Source organism: Oncorhynchus masou, chromosome 20, assembly GCF_036934945.1.
Source record: "Oncorhynchus masou masou isolate Uvic2021 chromosome 20, UVic_Omas_1.1, whole genome shotgun sequence".
NCBI lineage: Eukaryota > Metazoa > Chordata > Actinopteri > Salmoniformes > Salmonidae > Oncorhynchus > Oncorhynchus masou.
The window spans coordinates 9,373,232-9,392,141 of record NC_088231.1 but is presented as its reverse complement, the minus strand read 5'-3'; the positions used below and the strand labels follow the sequence as shown (position 1 = coordinate 9,392,141).

Sequence of the window (18,910 nt, the reverse complement as noted above, 5' to 3'; positions counted from 1 at the left end):
TTCCCCGCAAAACATCGTTTCTGAATTTTTAAGGAATCCTCAAAGTAATTATCTAGTTTTTCAAAAGGAATCTGTAATCTGATTACAATATTTTTAGCTGGCAATGTAATGGATTAGGCTACAATTAGTATTTTTGTAATCCGTTACATGTGATCCGTTACTCCTCAACCTTGAATATTATATATGGTCTTTGTGCAAGATACACTAGCTGACCAAAAGTATGTGGACACCTGCTTGTCGAACATCTTGGGAGAAAATCATGGGCATCCTATACAGTGCCAGTCAAAAGTTTGGACACATCTACTCATTCAAGGGTTTTTCTTTATTTTTTTACTATTTTCTACATTGTAGACTATGAAATAACACATATGGAATCATGTAGTAACCAAAGAAATGTTAAACAAATCAAAATATATTTTATATTTGATATTCTTAAAATAGCCACCCTTTGCATTGACGACAGCTTTGCACACTCTTGGCATTCTCTCAATAAGCTTCATGAGGTAGTCACCTGTAATGCATTTCGATTAACAGATGGGTCTTGTTTAGTGAATTTGTGGAATTTCTTTCCTTCTTAATGTATTTGAGCCAATCAGTTGTGTTGCGACAAGGTAGGGGTGGTATAGAGAAGATGGTCTTTTACCAAATAGGGCTAGGTCCATATTATTGTAAGAACAGCTCAAATAAGCAATGAGAAACGACAGTCCATCATTACTTTAAGACACGAAGGTAAGTCAATCTGGAAAATTTCAAGCACTTTGTGCAGTCGCAAAAAACATCAAGCGCTAGGATGAAACTGGCTCTCATTAGGACCGCTACAGGTAAGGAAGACCCAGAGTTACCTCTGCCGCAGAGGATAAGTTCATAGGCTGCTATTGTTCTTAACTGACTTACCTAGTTAAAAAAAACAAAAAACCTGGGATTTTTTAACCACCAGCTTTTTTTTTTACTGGGGACAAAGATACTTAGGGAATATACAATTCTGACTCACTGGAATTGAGATACAACTGTTGGACAAATTACTTGTCATGCACAAAGTAGATGTCCCAACCGACTTGCCAAAACTATAGTTTGTTAACAAAACATTTGTGGAGTGGTGGAACAACAAGTATTAATGCCTCCAACCTAAGTCTATGTAAACTTCTGACTTCAACTGTAAATAAAATTGATTTAGTCTCAAATAAATAATGAAACATGCTCAATTTGCTTTACATAATGCAAAAACACAGTGTTGGAGAAGAAAGTAAAGGTGCAATATGTGCCATGTAAAAAAGATAACGTTTAAGTTCTGAGCAAGGAACATCTACTTTGTGCACGACAAGTAATTTGTCCAACAGTTGTATCACAATTCCAGTGAGTCAGAATTTTACATTCACTAAGTTGACTGTGCCTTTAAACAGCTTGGAAAATTCCAGAAAATTATTTTTTTGGCTTTAGAAGTTTCTGATAGGCTAATTGATATCATTTGAGTCAATTGGAGGTGTACCTGTGGATATATTTCAAGGCCTACCTTCAAACCCAGTGCCTCTTTGCTTGACATCATGGGAAAATCCAAATAAATCAGCCAAGACCTCAGAAAAAAATTGTAGACCTTCACAAGTCTGGTTCATCCTTGGGAGCAATTTCCAAACGCCTGAAGGTACCACGTTCATCTGTACAAACAATAGTACACAAGTATGAACACCATGGGACCACGCAGCCGTCACACCGCTCAGGAAGGAGACGCGTTCTGTCTCTTAGAGATGAACGTACTTTGGTGCGAAAAGTGCAAATCAATCCCTGAACAACAGCAAAGGACATTGTGAAGATGCTGGAGGAAACAGGTACAAAAGTATCTATGTCCCCAGTAAAACAAGTTTTATATCGACATATCCTGAAAGGCCGCTCAACAAGGAAGAAGCCACTGCTCTAAAACCGGCATTAAAAAAGCTAGACTACGGTTTGCAACTGCACAGGGGGACAAAGATCATACTTTTTGGAGAAATGTCCTCTGGTCGGAGGAAAAGGGGGAGGCTTGCAAGCCAAAGAACACCATTCCAATCGTGAAGCATGGGGGTGGCAGCATCATGTTTTGGGGGTGCTTTGCTGCAGGAGGGACTAGTGCACTTCACAAAATAGATGGCATCATGAGGGAGGAAATTATGTGGATATATTGAAGCAACAGCTCAAGACATCAGTCCGGAAGTTAAAGCTTGGTCGCAAATGTTCCAAATGGACAATGACTCCAAGCATACTTCCAATGTTGTGGCAAAATGGCTTAAGGACAACAAAGTCAAGGTATTGGAGTGGCCATCACAGCCCTGACCTCAATCCTATAGAAAATGTGTGGGCAGAACTGAAAAAGCGCGTGCGAGCAAGGCCTACAAACCTGACTCAGTTACACCAGCTCTGTCAGGAGGAATGGGCCGAAATTCACCCAACTTATTGTGGGAAGCTTGTGGAAGGCTACCCAAAATGTTTGACCCAAGTTAAACAATTTAAAGGCAATGCTGCCAAATACTAATTGAGTGTATGTAAACTTCTGATCCACTGGGAATGTGATGAAAGAAATAAAAGCTGAAAGAATTAATTATCTCTACTATTATTCTGACATTTCACATTCTTAAAATAAAGTGGTTATCCTAACTGACCTAAGACAGGGAATTTTTACTTGGATTTAAATGTCAGGAATTGTGAAAAACTGAGTTTAAATGTATTCGGCTAAGGTGTATGTAAACTTCCGACTTCAACTGTATATATTATATGAAGTTAAATTAAAAGTGTTAATTGTTCATTCAGTATTGTTGTAATTGTCATTATTACAAATAAATATATAATATAAAAAATACATAAAAAAAAAATCTATTTCAGAATTTGGCCGATTAATCGGTATCGGCTTTTTTTGGTCCTCCAATAATCGGTATCGGCATTGAAAAATCATAACCGGTCTACCTCTAATTAGTACCCGACCTCACTAATGATCGTGACTGAATGGAAACAAGTCCCCGCTGGAATGTTTCAACATCTAGTGGAAAGCCCTCCCAGAAGAGTGGAGGCTGTTATTTATTTAACCCTTATTTTACCTGGTAATTTTACTGAGAACACATTCTCATTTACAGCATCAACCTGGGGAATAATAACAGGGGAGAGGAGGGGGGATGACTGAGCCAATTGTAAACTGAGGATGATTAGATGGCCATGATGGTATGAAGGCCAGATTGGGAATTTAGCCAGGACACCGGGGTTTACACCCCTACTCTTACGATAAGTGCCATGGGATATTTAGTGACCACAGAGAGTCAGGACATCCGTTTAACGTGCCATCCGAAAGACAGCATCCAACAGAGGGCAATGCCTAAGGCAGTGGAAAGGGTGCTCCTGTTGGCCACTTCCAGCAGCATCTGCTCTCCCATCCAGGTGTAACGGATGTGAAACGGCTAGCTAGTTAGCGGTGGTGCGCGCTAATTAGCGTTTCAATCGGTGACGTCACTTGCTCTGAGACCTTGAAGTAGTGGTTCCCCTTGCTCTGCAAGGGCCACAGCTTTTATGGAGTGATGGGTAACGATGCTTCGTGGGCGACTGTTGATGTGTGCAGAGGGTCCCTGGTTTGCGCCTGGGTATGGGCGAGGGGACGGTCTAAAGTTATACAGTTACACAGGGACAGACCAGGACCAACCTTTCTTAGCTTCAGAAGCAAGCCAGCCGTGGGATACATTGAACATTAAAGCGCCAATCAGTAGTTGAAACAAAGTGAAGTCCCCTCACCTGTTTCTGTAAAAAGCTGAGGGATGGGGTTAGAAAAATGTAACCGCTCTCTAATTCATAGACAAAGCTATGGATGCAAGGACTGACCATCCAAAGGACTGATCATCGATGATATCACAATTCTAGTTTTAACTATATTTTGAGGCTATATAGTGTTTGTTAACATTTACTTTGTTTACAAATATTGGAGTAAAACAAATGCATATTTTGGGTTCTGATGGGGTTAGACAGTTTGAACTAAGCTCATGAGGCAAAGGGGGACCAACTCCATATTAAATGCTCATGTTTTTGGAATGAGATGTTCGTTGAGCAGGTGTCCACATACTTTTGGTCATGTAGTGTAGTAATCTGGCGAAATATTGTATTCTATCCAAAAACGGACCAACACCCAATTCTGGGTAACACATCTGAACACATGTGCAGAGGGGAACGGGGAACCGGGCAACAGGGACTGAGCTATATGAAGAGGAGAACCGGGCGACAGCCCCCGCGACCTCGGCCTTCTGCAAAATGTACCTCTTGCCATTCCTCTGTACCGGTCAAGGATCTTGACACTACTGGTACGACGCATTGTCCTCTGCGCGCTCCCGTGCCCACACCTTCAGTTCCAGTAGCTGTAGTTTCCTCCACAATCCCCTGTTTTCTTTCTGGCTTTGAGTTATTTCCAAACAAAACACTGCATAGTGTGAAGGTGAATGGAAAGGCTCTGGAGCAACAAACCCTTGCGGTCTCTGCCTGGCCGGTTCCCCTCTCTCCACTGGGATTCTCTGCCTCTAACCCTATTACAGGGGCTGAAACACTGGCTTACTGGTGCTCTTTCATGCCGTCCCTAGGAGGGGTGCGTCACTTGAGTGGGTTGAGTTACTGACGTGATATTCCTGTCTGGGTTGGCGCCCCCCCCCCCCCTTGGGTTGTGCCGTGGCGGATATCTTTCTGGGCTATACTCGGCCTTGTCTCAGGATGGTAAGTTGGTGGTTGAAGATATCCCTAAAGTGGAGTGGGGGATGTGCTTTGGCAAAGTGGGTGGGGTTATATCCTTCTTGTTTGGCTTTGTCCGGGGGTATCATCGGATGGGGCCACAGTGTCTCCTGACCCCTACTGTCTCAGCCTCCAGTATTTATACTGCAGTAGTTTGTGTCGGGGGGCTAGGGTCAGTTTGTTATATCTGGAGTACTTCTCCTGTCTTATCCAGTGTCCAGTGTGAATTTAAGTATGCTCTCTCTAATTCTTTCTTTCTTTCTCTCGGAGGACCTGAGCCCTAGGACCATGCCTCAGGACTACCTGGCATGATGACTCCTTGCTGTCTCCAGTCCACCTGGAGGTGCTGCTGCTCCAGTTTCAACTGTTCTACGTGCGGCTATGGAACCCTGACCTGTTCACCGGACGTGCTACCTGTCCCAGATCTGCTGTTTTCAACTCTCTAGAGACAGCAGGAGTGGTAGAGATACTCTCAGTGATCGGCTATGAAAAGCCAACTGACATTTACTCCTGTGGTGCTGACTTGCTGCACCCTCAACAACTACTGTGATTACTATTATTTGACCATGCTGGTAATTTATGAACATTTGAACATCTAGGCCATGTTCTGTTATAATCTCCACCCGGCATAGCCAGAAGAGGACTGGCCACCCCTCATAGCCTGGTTCCTCTCTAGGTTTCTTCCTAGGTTTTGGCCTTTCTAGGGAGTTTTTCCTAGCCATCGTGCTTCTATACCTGCATTGCTTGCTGTTTGGGGTTTTAGGCTGGGTTTCTGTACAGCACTTTGAGATATCAGCTGATGTAAGAAGGGCTATATAAATACATTTGATTTGAGGGATGCGGTTGGAAAAATGTAACCGCTCTCAAATTCATAGGTAAAGCTATGGATGCAAGAACTGACCATCCACTTGGGCTCCAGAGTGGTGCAGTGGTCTAAGGCACCACTGTATCACATCCGGCCATGATTGGGAGTCTCATAGGGCAGTGCACAATTGGCCAAGCATTGTCTGGGTTTGGCTGGGGTAGGTGTCACTGTAAATGTTATAAAAATTCTAGTTTTAACCATGTTTTGAGGCTATATAGTGTTTGTTTACATTTACTTTGTTTACAAATATTGGACAATTGTATATTTTGGGTTCTGATGGGGTTAGACAGATGAACTAAGCTCATGAGGCAATTCTAAGTTATATTATTCAAGAATCAATGGGTACATATTAATTTATGAGAACAAAAATGTATGTAGAAACTGCAGATTGCCCCTTTAAAGGGAAAATCTGCAGTTACTTCATACATTTCTGGACTTACTTTTAATGGTTTGCACCCATTGATTCTTGGGAAACTCTGGTATCATCTTTCTACAGTGGAGATTTCAGAGCTAAACGGTTTACTCAATATGGGTGAAAATACAAATTAAAGCTGACAGCCTGCACTTCAACCTCCAGCCTTTATTGAAGGGAAGAGAGGCTATTATGCTTGGTTTTTAATGAATTTTAACCAAATGAAAAAGAAAAATGTTTATTAATACAAGAGTTACCGGCATAAAAAGCACGTATCTTCTCTTGTTCCATGAGTATAAATGCAATCTGTGTCACGGCTGGATAAGTTGCACTTCCGCTCACAAAATCCATGCCATTACCAAGTGGGTTACAACTAAGACCTGCTTTTCATTGGTCTTAAATGTCTCGATATGCGCTGCATTGAAAGTGTCACTTTTGCACATGTTTTCAAGGACACACCTTAAATGAGCTGAGATTAGTCAGGTCAATTGCTGAACCTTGCGCATGTGTTGGAAAATGCCAGTGTCAGTTTTTACATACTCAAATTGCAAACTAACCTGTACTTTCCCTGCTATAACGCCAGCCGGAAATAGAGCCTCACATCTCCTATGATCAGTATCTTTCAAGCTGAGAGCAGACTTGTTTAGAAAGAAAAGTGTGTCAGCAACAATAGAGTAGAAAATAATAGAATGACTTTATTCCATCTACATCACCTCAGTAAGGTAAATATTCAACTGTCCTTGTTCTAGTCTAGGTTGTTCTTGCCTAGGTACTGTCTCTCTAAAAACAGGTACTTACACAATCCTATTTCAAATGACAAATTAACAAAGGTTAATGAGTGGTTAATTGTCCTCTTACCCAGTGGTGAAGTGGTGCCAAAAAAATCCCAAACAGGAAGAAAAGGTGCCCTGTGTAATTAATTTAATATGAAAGTGACATACACTCTAAATGACCTAAAATAATAGAATCCATTGGTCATTCACAGTCAGGCCAAAACGTAGATGGAAAGAGGCCTCATCACTGTATCCGTGCCATTATGGGCAGTGCCACTGAGCCTATCTCCATTTTGAAGTAGCCAATTTTATTCCTCACGATTGCACAAAGTTCTTTTCCCACAAATTGCATTTTGAATCATTTGCGCATAGGCCTAACACTGTGTGCACATTGCGAAAATGTGACGAAATAATAGTTTAGCAACATTGTAAGATAAACAGTCTAGATCTGTTCCATCAGCCTTATTGACACAGGGTATACCTCCACTACACTACTTTGATATGCATCGTGGGGATTAAGAAGTGAGTATACTAATTGCCCACTGGCGTTCTGCCCACCTCCAGAATGCCACTGCTCTTACTCCAGGCCACTTCACATGATAGCTAAAGTATGGCCCCCTGTGTACATCTTCACATTTTTATTTATTTAACTAGGCAAGTAAGTTAAGAACAAATTCTTATTTACAATGACTGCCTACCCCGGCCAAATCCTAACCCGGACGACGCTCCGCCAATTGTGCGCCGCCGTATGGGCCTCCCAATCACGGCCGATTGTGATAGAGCCTGGAATCAAACCAGGGTCTGTAGTGATGCCTCTAGCACTGAGATGCAGTGCTTTAGACTGCTGCGCCACTCGGGAGCCCTCTCTAGCCACACTGCTCCGATTTCTCCACATTATGGACACTCCTATGTCTGATAAGGCTACTCCGGAAGGAGAAGCTCTTGTAACACAGTTTGCACTTGAAGGGCCTCTCCTTGGTGTGAACGGTCTGGTGCTCCTTCACATAGTTTGCCTCAGCGAAGCGCTTCCCACATGTGGAGCAGGCGTAAAGCTTGTCAGCGTCTATCCTAACGCTCGGCCTCCCACGTTGTGACCCAATGACACCAGAGGAGGTAGAAGCAGGAGCGACCACCCTCAGTTGGTTAGTCTTTGAGCTCCCTCCATGAGCCATTGTTTGGGTGTTGTTGGGATTGTGTGCTGTGTTATAGGCTAGATACCTCTTGTGGTGAACGCCCATCCTGACCTTGTCTGTATTAGTGGGGTAACCATGAGGTAACTGAGGAAGGCTAGACCCAGGTCCAGGCTTTCTATTAACCCAGCCACCAGGCATTAGAGGAGACTCTGAAGGAGAAGACAGACTTCCTGATAGACTACCACCAGGGGAGTCTCCCACCACTTTCTGTGAAGGCTGAAGCCCAGGGTGACCTGCTCTGTTCATTGTGGATACTGTGGTGTTTGTATCATAGGAACAGGAGGGTCTATCTCTATCAGCCTCAGGCCCTGCTTCATCCCTGCACTGAGACTGTGAAGAGAAGGGTCTGGGCTGCAGACTGGATCCCTGACTGGAGCCTCTATCTCTCTGATGACCACCAGGACTGAGGTTGTTCAGTCCACTTGTCCACTGGTTGTGTTTTGTGTGGTGGTGGAGTCTCTGTCCCTCGTGGTTCGGTCCTTGTTCCGACTCTGGAAGGAAGAGTGATGGCCCCTGATCTATGGTTCTGATCCGGGGCCATGGTTTGTGACCAGCCACCTCAGAGGTCCAGTATTTCCAGCCAGCCACACTGGATATCAGCAGGTCCTCATGGACTGCAGACTTTAAACACAAATTGAACAGAAAAGTATAACGTTTTACATAAGAAACTTTGCGGTACACACAAAAATATGACATTATAAAATGTTTACCACTGTCTAGCCGATATCAAACACTGTGATTCAAGTACCTACATTTTTTAAATTATTTTTATTTTACCTTTATTTAACGAGGCAAGTCAGTTAAGAACAAATTCTTATTTTCAATGACGGCCTATGAACAGTGGGTTAACTGCCTGTTCAGGGGCAGAACGACAGATTTGTACCTTGTCAGCTCGGGGATTTGAACTTGCAACCTTGGAGCCATTGGAGTGTATTATAAATACATAAATATAAATAATGTCCATATGTGTTGATAAAAAAAAATGTATAATGTTTTGTTCCACTGAGATAAGGGAAACTCAGTCGCTGCAATTATTTAAAAAATTGTCTCTCAATTTTGTAATTCAGTTCAACAAAATAAATGGTCATACAGTTAAATCTAGAACCTTCACTTTGATAGAATACATTTTTAAATATTTTGAGGGAAAAATGTAATAAGACACTTGGTATTTCACTATAAACCACAGCATCAAACAGGACAAGGTTCTCACTTTTCATCAATGAAGCATTTTTACAGACACCATCACACCAACCATCACCATATCATCTACGCTGCCTCATCATACACATTATTTCCTCACTTCCCTACTACATACAAAACCAACAGAATTAATTACAAACGAACTAATACTATATTACATGTCACTATACATGGGCCGTGTGCATTTTCTGCAGGTGTATCCTGAGATAGCTCCTCTCTGAGAACCTTTTCCTGCAATGTGTACAGGCAAACGGCCTCTCTCCCTTGTGGACCTTCAGGTGGATCTTCAGATGGTGCTGGTGGGAGAACCTCTTCTCACAGTGGGGGCAGCTGTAGGATTTCTCCCCTGTGTGGACCCTCTGGTGCCTCTTCAGGTTGGATGTGTCTGGTAAACTGGCCCGGCACAGGTGGCACCCGAATGGTTTCTCCCCCTTGTCCATCCTCTGATGGATCTCCACCTGCTTGGGGAAACTGAAGGCTTTCCCACAGAACGAACACAGGATGCGCTTCTCCTTGCCACTATATTTGCTGATAGCACTACTACTGTAATTTGTCAATAGGCTTGTCTGAGGTCTGGTTTAACATTAGGGGAGTGTGTAGAGGATGAAGGCCAGGGAGTGTCTGTGTTGTTGCAGGGTCCATGTTCCAGTTGATAGATCCGATAGAAGGCAGGCTGAAGGCAGCACCTGTTAGGGGGTTAACCTGAGGTACCATCAGTCTCACTGAATCACAACTATAGGAGCAGGATGGAGCATCGCTAGCTGAGTCTGTGTCTGTTCTCTTCTGCTGCATATGGACACCTTCCTGTCTCTGCAGACCAAATCTACACCTCGCCCTGTTCTCAGCTAATCTGTTGTCATGGAGACTAAGTTTGGTTGTTGTTTTGTGTTCATCAGTCTGTTTCTGGTTGTGGTTAACAATGTTGTTCCCCAGCCCAGAGTTGAGGACGCTGTCCCATCCACTGACCTCCACTATGTTGCCTTTGGTCCCGGCTTGCTCGGTGATGTTGTCCCCTGGGCCCTTGGCTGCACCTGTATGGTAATCCAATATGGCCGCCCAGTCACCTCTGTTATCCTCCAGCCAACCACCTCCAGGAAGAGTTTAGAAAATAGACTTTACAAACATGGCAGAGAACTCTACATTTGGATTTTTTTGTCATCAATAATAGCCAGGTGCATCACTACTCCCATTGAAGATCTATTACTGTATGTAGGTTATATGTATTTCTCCCTTACCTTGCTCCCCCACCTTTAGTCCACTCAGCAGGTCAATGTTCTCTGGTCTGTCTTCTATTGTCTCCTCTTTGACCAGCAGCAGATCAGGCTTCCCATCATCCATGTCTACTGACTGTAAGAGATACAGAGTGAGAGGATGTTGGATCAAGAAATCTGATATGAATACCCTGCTATGGAGCATCTTCTGATTGGACAATGAGTAATTAATCAAGACCTGGCCCTTATCCATACCTCAGTGAGACTGTGTTTGGTCCTGTGCTGCTCAGCTAGTTCCTCTGTGGGTTCAAGAAGAGGTGTAGTCTGGTTGTCCTCCATGACCATGGTCCCCTCAGGGTTCCCCAGACCCTCCTCCTCCTCCTTCAGCAGCAGCACCTCTGGACCCTCCTCCTCCTGGAAGAGACAGGTGATACAGATTACACAGACATAAACTCCATCAGGTATGTACACACAGATAATAAACACAATTTCAACATGGGAGTGTTTACCCATCCCCACTATGTTTGAGTCCAATACTGTAGTTACAGAATGACTTCATTGTTGTTAAACCCATCATGGAGGACATAAATGTGTTGTGGGTAAATATGAGTCAGCTATAAGTCAAAAGTCAGACAAACCTGACTAAACTATTTTGATGTACAGTAGGTGTTAGTTATGTGGGTATTTGTAGGTATATTTAGTAAGTGTATATTGGTTATGAAGCGCTGTCGGATGTATGCAGAATAGGGTGAGATCAGATTTACAAAAGAGTCTCAATGAAAGTCTTATAATGAAAAGTCCCATTTTGTGTTTATTAAACATAAACAAGTTTGAAATATACCATATGAAAACCACACATATGTCTCAAAAAACATTCTGCATACATTTTCTCATTAAAAGTGTCTTGGGTAAAAAATAGTAATTGAATGGAAGCAGTGAAATATGCATTTGTGAACATCATATACAGTACAAACACAATATGTAGCAGACTTTGTAGGCTTATACAGTGGGGCAAAAAAAGTATTTAGTCAGCCACCAATTGTGCAAGTTCTCCCACTTAAAGATGAGAGAGGCCTGTAATTTTCATCATAGGTACACTTCAACTATGACAGACAAAATGAGGAAAAATAATCCAGAAAATCACATTGTAGGATTTTTAATGAATTTATTTGCAAATTATGGTGGAAAACTTTTGTTATTGACCAAATACTTATTTATCTCAATACTTTGTTATATAACCTTTGTTGGCAATGACAGAGGTCAAACGTTTTCTGTAAGTCTTCACAAGGTTTTCACACACTGCTGGTATTTTGGCCCATTCCTCCATGCAGGTCTGGGGCTGTTGCTGGGCAACACGGACTTTCAACTCCCTCCAAAGATTTTCTATGGGGTTGAGATCTGGAGACTGGCTAGGCCACTCCTGGACCTTGAAATGCTTCTTACGAAGCCACTCCTTCGTTGCCCGGGTGGTGTGTTTGGGATCATTGTCATGCTGAAAGACCCAGCCACGTTTCATCTTCAATGCCCTTGCTGATGGAAGGAGGTTTTCACTCAAAGTCTCACGATACATGGCCCCATTCATTCTTTCCTTTACACGGATCAGTCGTCCTGGTCCCTTTGCAGAAACAGCCCCAAAGCATGATGTTTCCACCCCCATGCTTCACAGTAGGTATGGTGTTCTTTGGATGCATCTCAGCATTCTTTGTCCTCCAAACACGACAAGTTGAGTTTTTACCAAAAGTTATATTTTGGTTTCATCTGAGCATATGATATTCTCCCAATCTTCTTATGGATCATCCAAATGCTCTCTAGCAAACTTCAGACGGGTCTGGACATGTACTGGCTTAAGCAGGGGGACACGTCTGGCACTGTAGGATTTGAGTCCCTGGCAGCGTAGTGTGTTACTGATGGTAGGCTTTGTTACTTTGGTCCCAGCTCTCTGCAGGTCATTCACTAGGTCCCCCCGTGTGGTTCTGGGATTTTTGCTCACCGTTCTTGTGATCATTTTGACCCTACGGGGTGAGATCTTGCGTGGAGCCCCAGATTGAGGGAGATTATCAGTAGTCTTGTATGTCTTCCATTTCCTAATAATTGCTCCCACAGTTGATTTCTTCAAACCAAGCTGCTTACCTATTGCAGATTCAGTCTTCCCAGCCTGGTGCAGGTCTATAATTTTTTTTCTGGTGTCCTTTGACAGCTCTTTGGTCTTGGCCATAGTGGAGTTTGGAGTGTGACTGTTTGAGGTTGTGGACAGGTGTCTTTTATACTGATAATAAGTTCAAACAGGTGCCATTAATACAGGTAACGAGTGGAGGACAGAGGAGCCTCTTAAAGAAGAAGTTACAGGTATGTGAGAGCCAGAAATCTTGCTTGTTTGTAGGTGACCAAATACTTATTTTCCACCATAATTTGCAAATAAATTCATTAAAAATCCTACAATGTGATTTTCTGGATTTTTTCCCCTCATTTTGTCTGTCATAGTTGAAGTGTACCTATGATGAAAATTACAGGCCTCTCATCTTTTTAAGTGGGAGAACTTGCACAATTGGTGGCTGACTAAATTATTTTTTGCCCCACTGTATATGCAGTATATATCACACAATGTCTGGATGCAATATTCTACTGAGGAATATTCAACACTGAAATCTGTAACTCTCGTTATACCAAGTGAATCCGTGGGTCTTTTCTGCTGACAACAATAAATTAATATTTGTCTTTAATGCATGGTTTCATCTAAACATCAGAAGCTATCGAGTGGAATGGTTACTTTTCATGTTATAGAGTGGAATGTTTTTTCTGCTGGTGTATCCTGAGGTAGCTCCTCTCGGAGAACCGCTTCCTGCAGTGCGTACAGGCAAACGGCCTTTCTCCCGTGTGGACCTTCAGGTGCGTCTTCAGCTGGTGCTGGCGAGAGAACCTCTTCTCACACTGGGGGCAGCTGTACGGTTTCTCCCCTGTGTGGACCCTCTGGTGCCTCTTCAGGCTGCAGGCCTGGGCGAAGCGCATGTGACACTGGGGACAGCTGAATGGTTTCTCCCCTGTGTGGACCCTCCGGTGGATCTCCACCTTCTGGGGGCAGCTGAAGCCTTTGTTACAGAACATGCAGAGGAACCTCTTCTCTTTACTATTGCCTGATGTGGCTCCCCCTCCCTGAACCTGGGCTCTAGTCGTGTCGTTTGAGTTCAATACCTGATCGAAAAGGACGAGGCTATGTGAATCGGAAGGCCCCATCGAAGTGGACTCTGGGTCGCGATCCTTGAACGTGTGTAAAAGGGAGTGGGTGGCAACATTTAGATTTGTCTGTAAGTTTCCCCTGTAATCAAATAAATCTCTGCCCTGTGAGTTTCCGTCCCCTAGGTGACTATCTGCAATCCATGTAGGAGGAACATCACCCTCCACTTTCACAGTCACTTCATCTACAATCAGAACCTCCCCTTTCTTATCTAGGCACCCTTCAGAGTACACACTACTACTGTACCGGTTCCAGTCCCCTCTAGACAGATCAGTCTGTGTCTCTAAACCCAAGGATATGTTGATAGGGTCCATCTCTGTGGCGTAAGAACAAGATGGATCATCACCGCCAGTGTCGAACGCGTCACAAACCCCACAGGAATGAACCGTCCTCTGGTGAAATACCGGTAAATACTCTGAGCCGGCAGTTGGATGACAGCACAATCTCCCAAACCCGTGTCTCTCTGGGTTTGATCTGTGGTCAGCTCCTGTGTGTACAGTTAAAGTCTTGGTGTCTGACTCTGACTTGATGATGGCGTTCGGCGTTCCACTGACCTCCGTGATGAGGCATTGTGTCCTGGACTGCACTGGGGTGGTGGTGGGGTCCTCATTGGCTACAGGGGGCGCTCCTGACTGGATGTCTCTGTTGTGCAGTGGATCCTCCACTCCTTCAAACCTCTCCAGCTTGACCCCAGGACCTGCAGCCTCTTTATCTGCAGACTGACACAATAAGAGGGGTTATTAACAGTACTTCGTAGGGAAGTCTCACAAGTTCCCCTATGACAGGTAAATGAGGATGTACTGTACATGTCAACAAGTGAATAACTGAGGGGAGCCCTACTGAAATAAACAGGCACATTTGATTTACAAAGTAACTCTCATTCTTTATGCACCACTAACCTCGATCCCAATAAAGTACTGGGTTGAGGTTACACTCCCCTCATCAACAGTGATCGGTTGGTCATCTCTCCATGTATTGTGTCCCGCTGGCTTCACAAAGCTCCTGTGGCCTCCAGTGAGATGTCCTTCACCTGAAAGTGGGGGAAAAGTGGTGGTTAGGTTAGATACTGTAAATGCTCAAGGCTACATTGTACAGTCGTGGCCAAAAGTTTTGAGAATGACACCAATATTCATTTTCAAAGTTTGCTGCTTCAGTGTCTTTAGATATTTTTGTCAGATGTTACTATGGAATACTGAAGTATAATTACAAGCATTTCATAAGTGTCAAAGGCTTTTATTGACAATTACATGAAGTTGATGCAAAGAGTCAATATTTGCAGTGCTGACCCTACTTTTTCAAGACCTATGCAATTCGCCCTGGCATGCTGTCAATTATCTTCTGGGCAACATACTGACTGATGGCAGCCCATTCTTGCATAATCAATGCTTGGAGTTTGTCAGAATTTGTGGGTTTTTGTTTGTCTACCCGCCTCTTCAGGAACAACCACAAGTTCTCAATGGGATTAAGGTCTGGGGAGTTTCCTCACCATGGACCCAAAATATCGATATTTTGTTCCCCGAGCCACTTTTGCCTTATGGCAAGGTGCTCCATCATGCTGGAAAATGAATTGTTCGTCACCAAACTGTTCCTGGATGGTTGGGAGAAGTTGCTCTTGGAGGATGTGTTGGAAACAAGCTTTTTTTCTGGACACCACAAAAAATTGGAAAGGGGATTCATGAGAGAAAATTACTTTACCCCAGTCCTCAGCAGTCCAATCCCTGTACCTTTTGCTAAATATCAGTCTGTCCCTGATGTTTTTCCTGGAGAAAAGTGGCTTCGTGGCTGCCCTTCTTGACACCAGGTCATCCTCCAAAAGTCTTCGCCTCACTGTGCGTGCAGATGCACGCACACCTGCCTGCTGCCATTCCTGAGCAAGCTCTGTACTGGTGGTGACCCGATCCTGCAGCTGAATCAACTTTAGGAGACAGTCCTGGCGCTTGCTGGACTTTCTTGGGCGCCCAGAAGCCTTCTTCACAACAATTGAACCGCTCTCCTTGAAGATCCGATAAATGATTGATTTAGGTGCAATCTTACTGGCAGCAATATCCTTGCCTGTGAAGCCCTTTTTTTGCAAAGCAATGGTGACAGCACGTGTTTCCTTGCAGGTAACCACGGTTGACAGAGGAAGAACAATGATTCCAAGCACCACCCTCCTTTTGATGCTTTCAGTCTGTTATTTTAACTCAGTCAGCATGACAGAGTGATCTCCAACCTTGTCCATGTCAACACTCACACCTGTGTCAACGAGAGAATCACTGGCATGATGTCAGCTGATCCTTTTGTGGCAGGGCTGAAATGCAGTGGAAATGTTTTTTGGGGATTCAGTTTATTTGCATGGCAAAGAGGGACTTTGCAATTAATTGCAATTCATCTGATCACTCTTCATGAAATTCTGGAGTATATGCAAATTACCATCAGACAAACTGAGACAGCAGACTGAAAATTTATATTTGTGCCATTCTCAACTTTTGGCCACGACTGTACACTATTGTCACTGTCAACAATTGGCAAGGATGTAAGGTAACATGTCTCATAAATAGTATATCAATAAGTTATCGATATACTATATTATGTTCCATGCATCACATTGTTTTCATTTAGGAAATAATAAGAAATGCAGTAAACAATAATCTGGTTATATTATGATTGTGTCTTTGCACACTATAGCTAAATAATTTGGGGAACTATCCCCCTAAAAATCCTTGACCCAATTATGGGTGCAGAGGGGAAAGGGGAACGGGCCGCAAAGTCTCCGCCTGCTGCTAAATGTACTGTACCTCTTGCCATTCCTCTGTATCGATCGAGGATCTTGACACTACTGGCGAGGCCGCGCTCTCGCGTTGTCCTCACTGCGCGCTCCCGTGCCACTTTCTTTTCCAGTAGTTTCCTCCGCAATGCCCTGTTTTCTTTCTGGCTTTGAGTTATTTCCAAACGAAACACTGCATAGTCGTCGTCTACGAGTTTACAGATTTCTGCCACCGCTGCATTCGCTAGCACCTCCATGATGGAGGCTATTTGAGTGTGAAAAACCATACAGCTAGACATTGTTAGCTAACGTTAGCAGCTAACTAGCGTTACCTAGATAACATGTATCAACCTGTCTCCAACGCGAATTAAACACTACATGGGGTAAATATGTGACGCTGTGTAGTTAAATTAGTTCTGAGTTCCAGGGTGTTAAAGGTTTCAGTAACAACAATAAAAACGCAAACTTGGAAATTCTTCTTGGTCACGTCTTTGTGTGATTTTCCGGTAGACGAGACGCTGTGTTGTGTATTGCTGCCGGTCACAGGTCGGAGTGTGAATTACACTTTTGTAACAAAAAGGAGTTAAAAAGGGAAGTGAAAAGTAAATCGCACCACCATCTAACCCTACACATATACACCACTATCCCCACTACTTTAGGCCTACCAGATCCTACTCCAGGAGAACAGTCTGGGTGGAACATATTCTCTTTAAAGTGGTCCTGTGGACAGATACGCCAATCTCCACCGTGGAGCTTTGCAGCTCCTTCAGAGTTATATTTGGTGTCTTTGTTGTCTCTGATTAATGCCATCCTTGCCTGGTCTGTGAGTTTTGGTGGGCGACCCTCTCTTGGCAGGTTTGTCATGGTGCAATATTCTTTCAATTTATTATAATGATTTATAGGTGCTCCATGGGATGTTCAACGTTTCTGATAAATATTTTTTTATGACCCAACCCTGATCTGTACTTCTCCACAACTTTGTCCCTGACCTGTTTGACGAGCTCCTTGGTCTTCATGGTGCCCCTTACTTAGTGTTATTGCAGATTCTGGGGCCTTTCAGAGCAGGTGTATATATACTGAGATCATGTGTCAGAGCGTGTGACACTTAGATTGCACACAGGTGGACTTTATTTAACGAATTATGTTACTTCTGAATGTAATTGGTTGTACCAGATCTTATTTAGGGGCTACATAGCAAAGGGGGTGAATACATATGCACAGACCACTTTTCCGTTTTTTATTTTTTAGAAAAATGTATTTTTTTTTCATTTCACTTCACCAATTTGAACTATTTTGCGTATGTCCATTGCATGAAATCCAAATAAAATTTCATTTAAATAAATAGGAAAAACGGGTGATGAATACTTTTGCAAGGCACTGTATTTGTTTTTAAACAACTGCATGCTTTTCTCCAGCAGCAAAACAAAAGCTGATTCAAAGGTGGCATGGTAGATTCCAAAAAGACTATCAAGGAGGGGAGGACACTTTGGACAACTAACGAATTTATATATCCTCGGCCACTTATCGGAGGTCGGAAGACACACCCGGGTGGAGGGTGGTTGGAAGAGCGCGCTTGTTTGAAAAGGAAAAGCGGCACGATAGCTTTTGATAAAGAACATCAAGACGAAACAGATGCTTTATAAGTGGGATACACTGTTGAGAAATACATCCCGAGGGGTTTGTGCTGACTGTACGAGATTGTGACAGCCGGTTAAAATTGCGTCCCTTGACAAGGTAAGAACAATATGTATGTCAGTAGAAGTGCAATATTATCATAAGGAGATGTATACTTGGAATATGGAGGGGGGGAAAGGAGAAGAAGAGAGGAAGATGGTGAGGCTTGAGTTGGTTAAAAATGATGGGGAAAGGGGAGATGGTTTGTTAAAGAATGGTAGAAAGTGTAAGCAGAGTGAGCTGAAGACAGGAGGAGAAGTGGAAGTGAATGAGGGCGAAGTTTTGGAGGTGGGCGGTGTGGGGAAGTTCTCTGAGCCCGAGGCTAGCACTGAGGGTCAGGATATTGATGAATCTGTGACCGTAGGAGTGAAGTTTGGAAAAAGTCGACCCTTTTGGCTGATCCATTTGTGGTTTCAGGTGGGTTAAAAGAGTTTGGTACTGTGGAATCGGTGAGGGTAACTAGAAGTGGTCTTGTGATAATTGTTTGTGTTTCTGCTGGTCAGGAAAGTAGTGGTATGTGTTACCTGTAGGGGTGCCTATGGGGCTTGAAATCAGAAATGTCCAGTGCTAGAGGCAGGTTGAGGTTTCCAGGGTTAGAGTAGTGCAGAAGTTGTCATGCTGCTGGGCTGAATTGAATGTGAGGCTGAGGCAGTGAAGAAAGTAGAGGAAGATGGGTCAAGGAGGAGGGATCCTGAGAGGAGTGGCGTGAGTAGAATATATGTACCAGTAGAGGGATAGGACAACAAGTGACATGTTTCAGTAAGATTGGATTTATAGCAATGATTATCAATTGTACTGCAGGGATGGAATGTAAGTCGCAGAAAATTGAGGTTGTGGTGGCAGCTGCAAAGAGGTAGCTGACAGAGTTAAGTGGTGGTGTCA

At 43.5% G+C, this 18,910-nt stretch overlaps 1 protein-coding gene across 1 annotated transcript; it reads right to left on the bottom strand.

Moving 5' to 3' along the window:
- Positions 1-6,707: 6,707 nt before the first annotated feature.
- Positions 6,708-16,879, bottom strand: LOC135506872 (uncharacterized). The gene is made up of 7 exons (XM_064926283.1): positions 16,386-16,879; positions 14,508-14,638; positions 14,163-14,327; positions 10,632-10,790; positions 10,401-10,512; positions 10,132-10,253; positions 6,708-8,586 (listed from the first exon to the last, which is right to left on the bottom strand). Exons 1-7 carry the CDS (start codon positions 16,651-16,653, stop codon positions 7,639-7,641), a joined length of 1,905 nt encoding a protein of 634 aa, XP_064782355.1. The 5' UTR covers positions 16,654-16,879; the 3' UTR covers positions 6,708-7,638.
- Between the last annotated feature and the right edge of the window lie 2,031 nt (positions 16,880-18,910).

Excerpts from the sequence above, each read along its gene's own strand:
- LOC135506872 (XM_064926283.1), bottom strand. The coding sequence starts at position 16,653 with ATGTCTAGCTGTATGGTTTTTCACACTCAAATAGCCTCCATCATGGAG. Across the intron at positions 14,639-16,385 it reads ATACAGAGGAATGGCAAGAG|GTGAAGGACATCTCACTGGA; the intron begins GTACAGTACATT and ends CCCCACTTTCAG. Across the intron at positions 8,587-10,131 it reads CCAAAGGCAACATAGTGGAG|TCTGCAGTCCATGAGGACCT; the intron begins GTCAGTGGATGG and ends TTGTGTTTAAAG.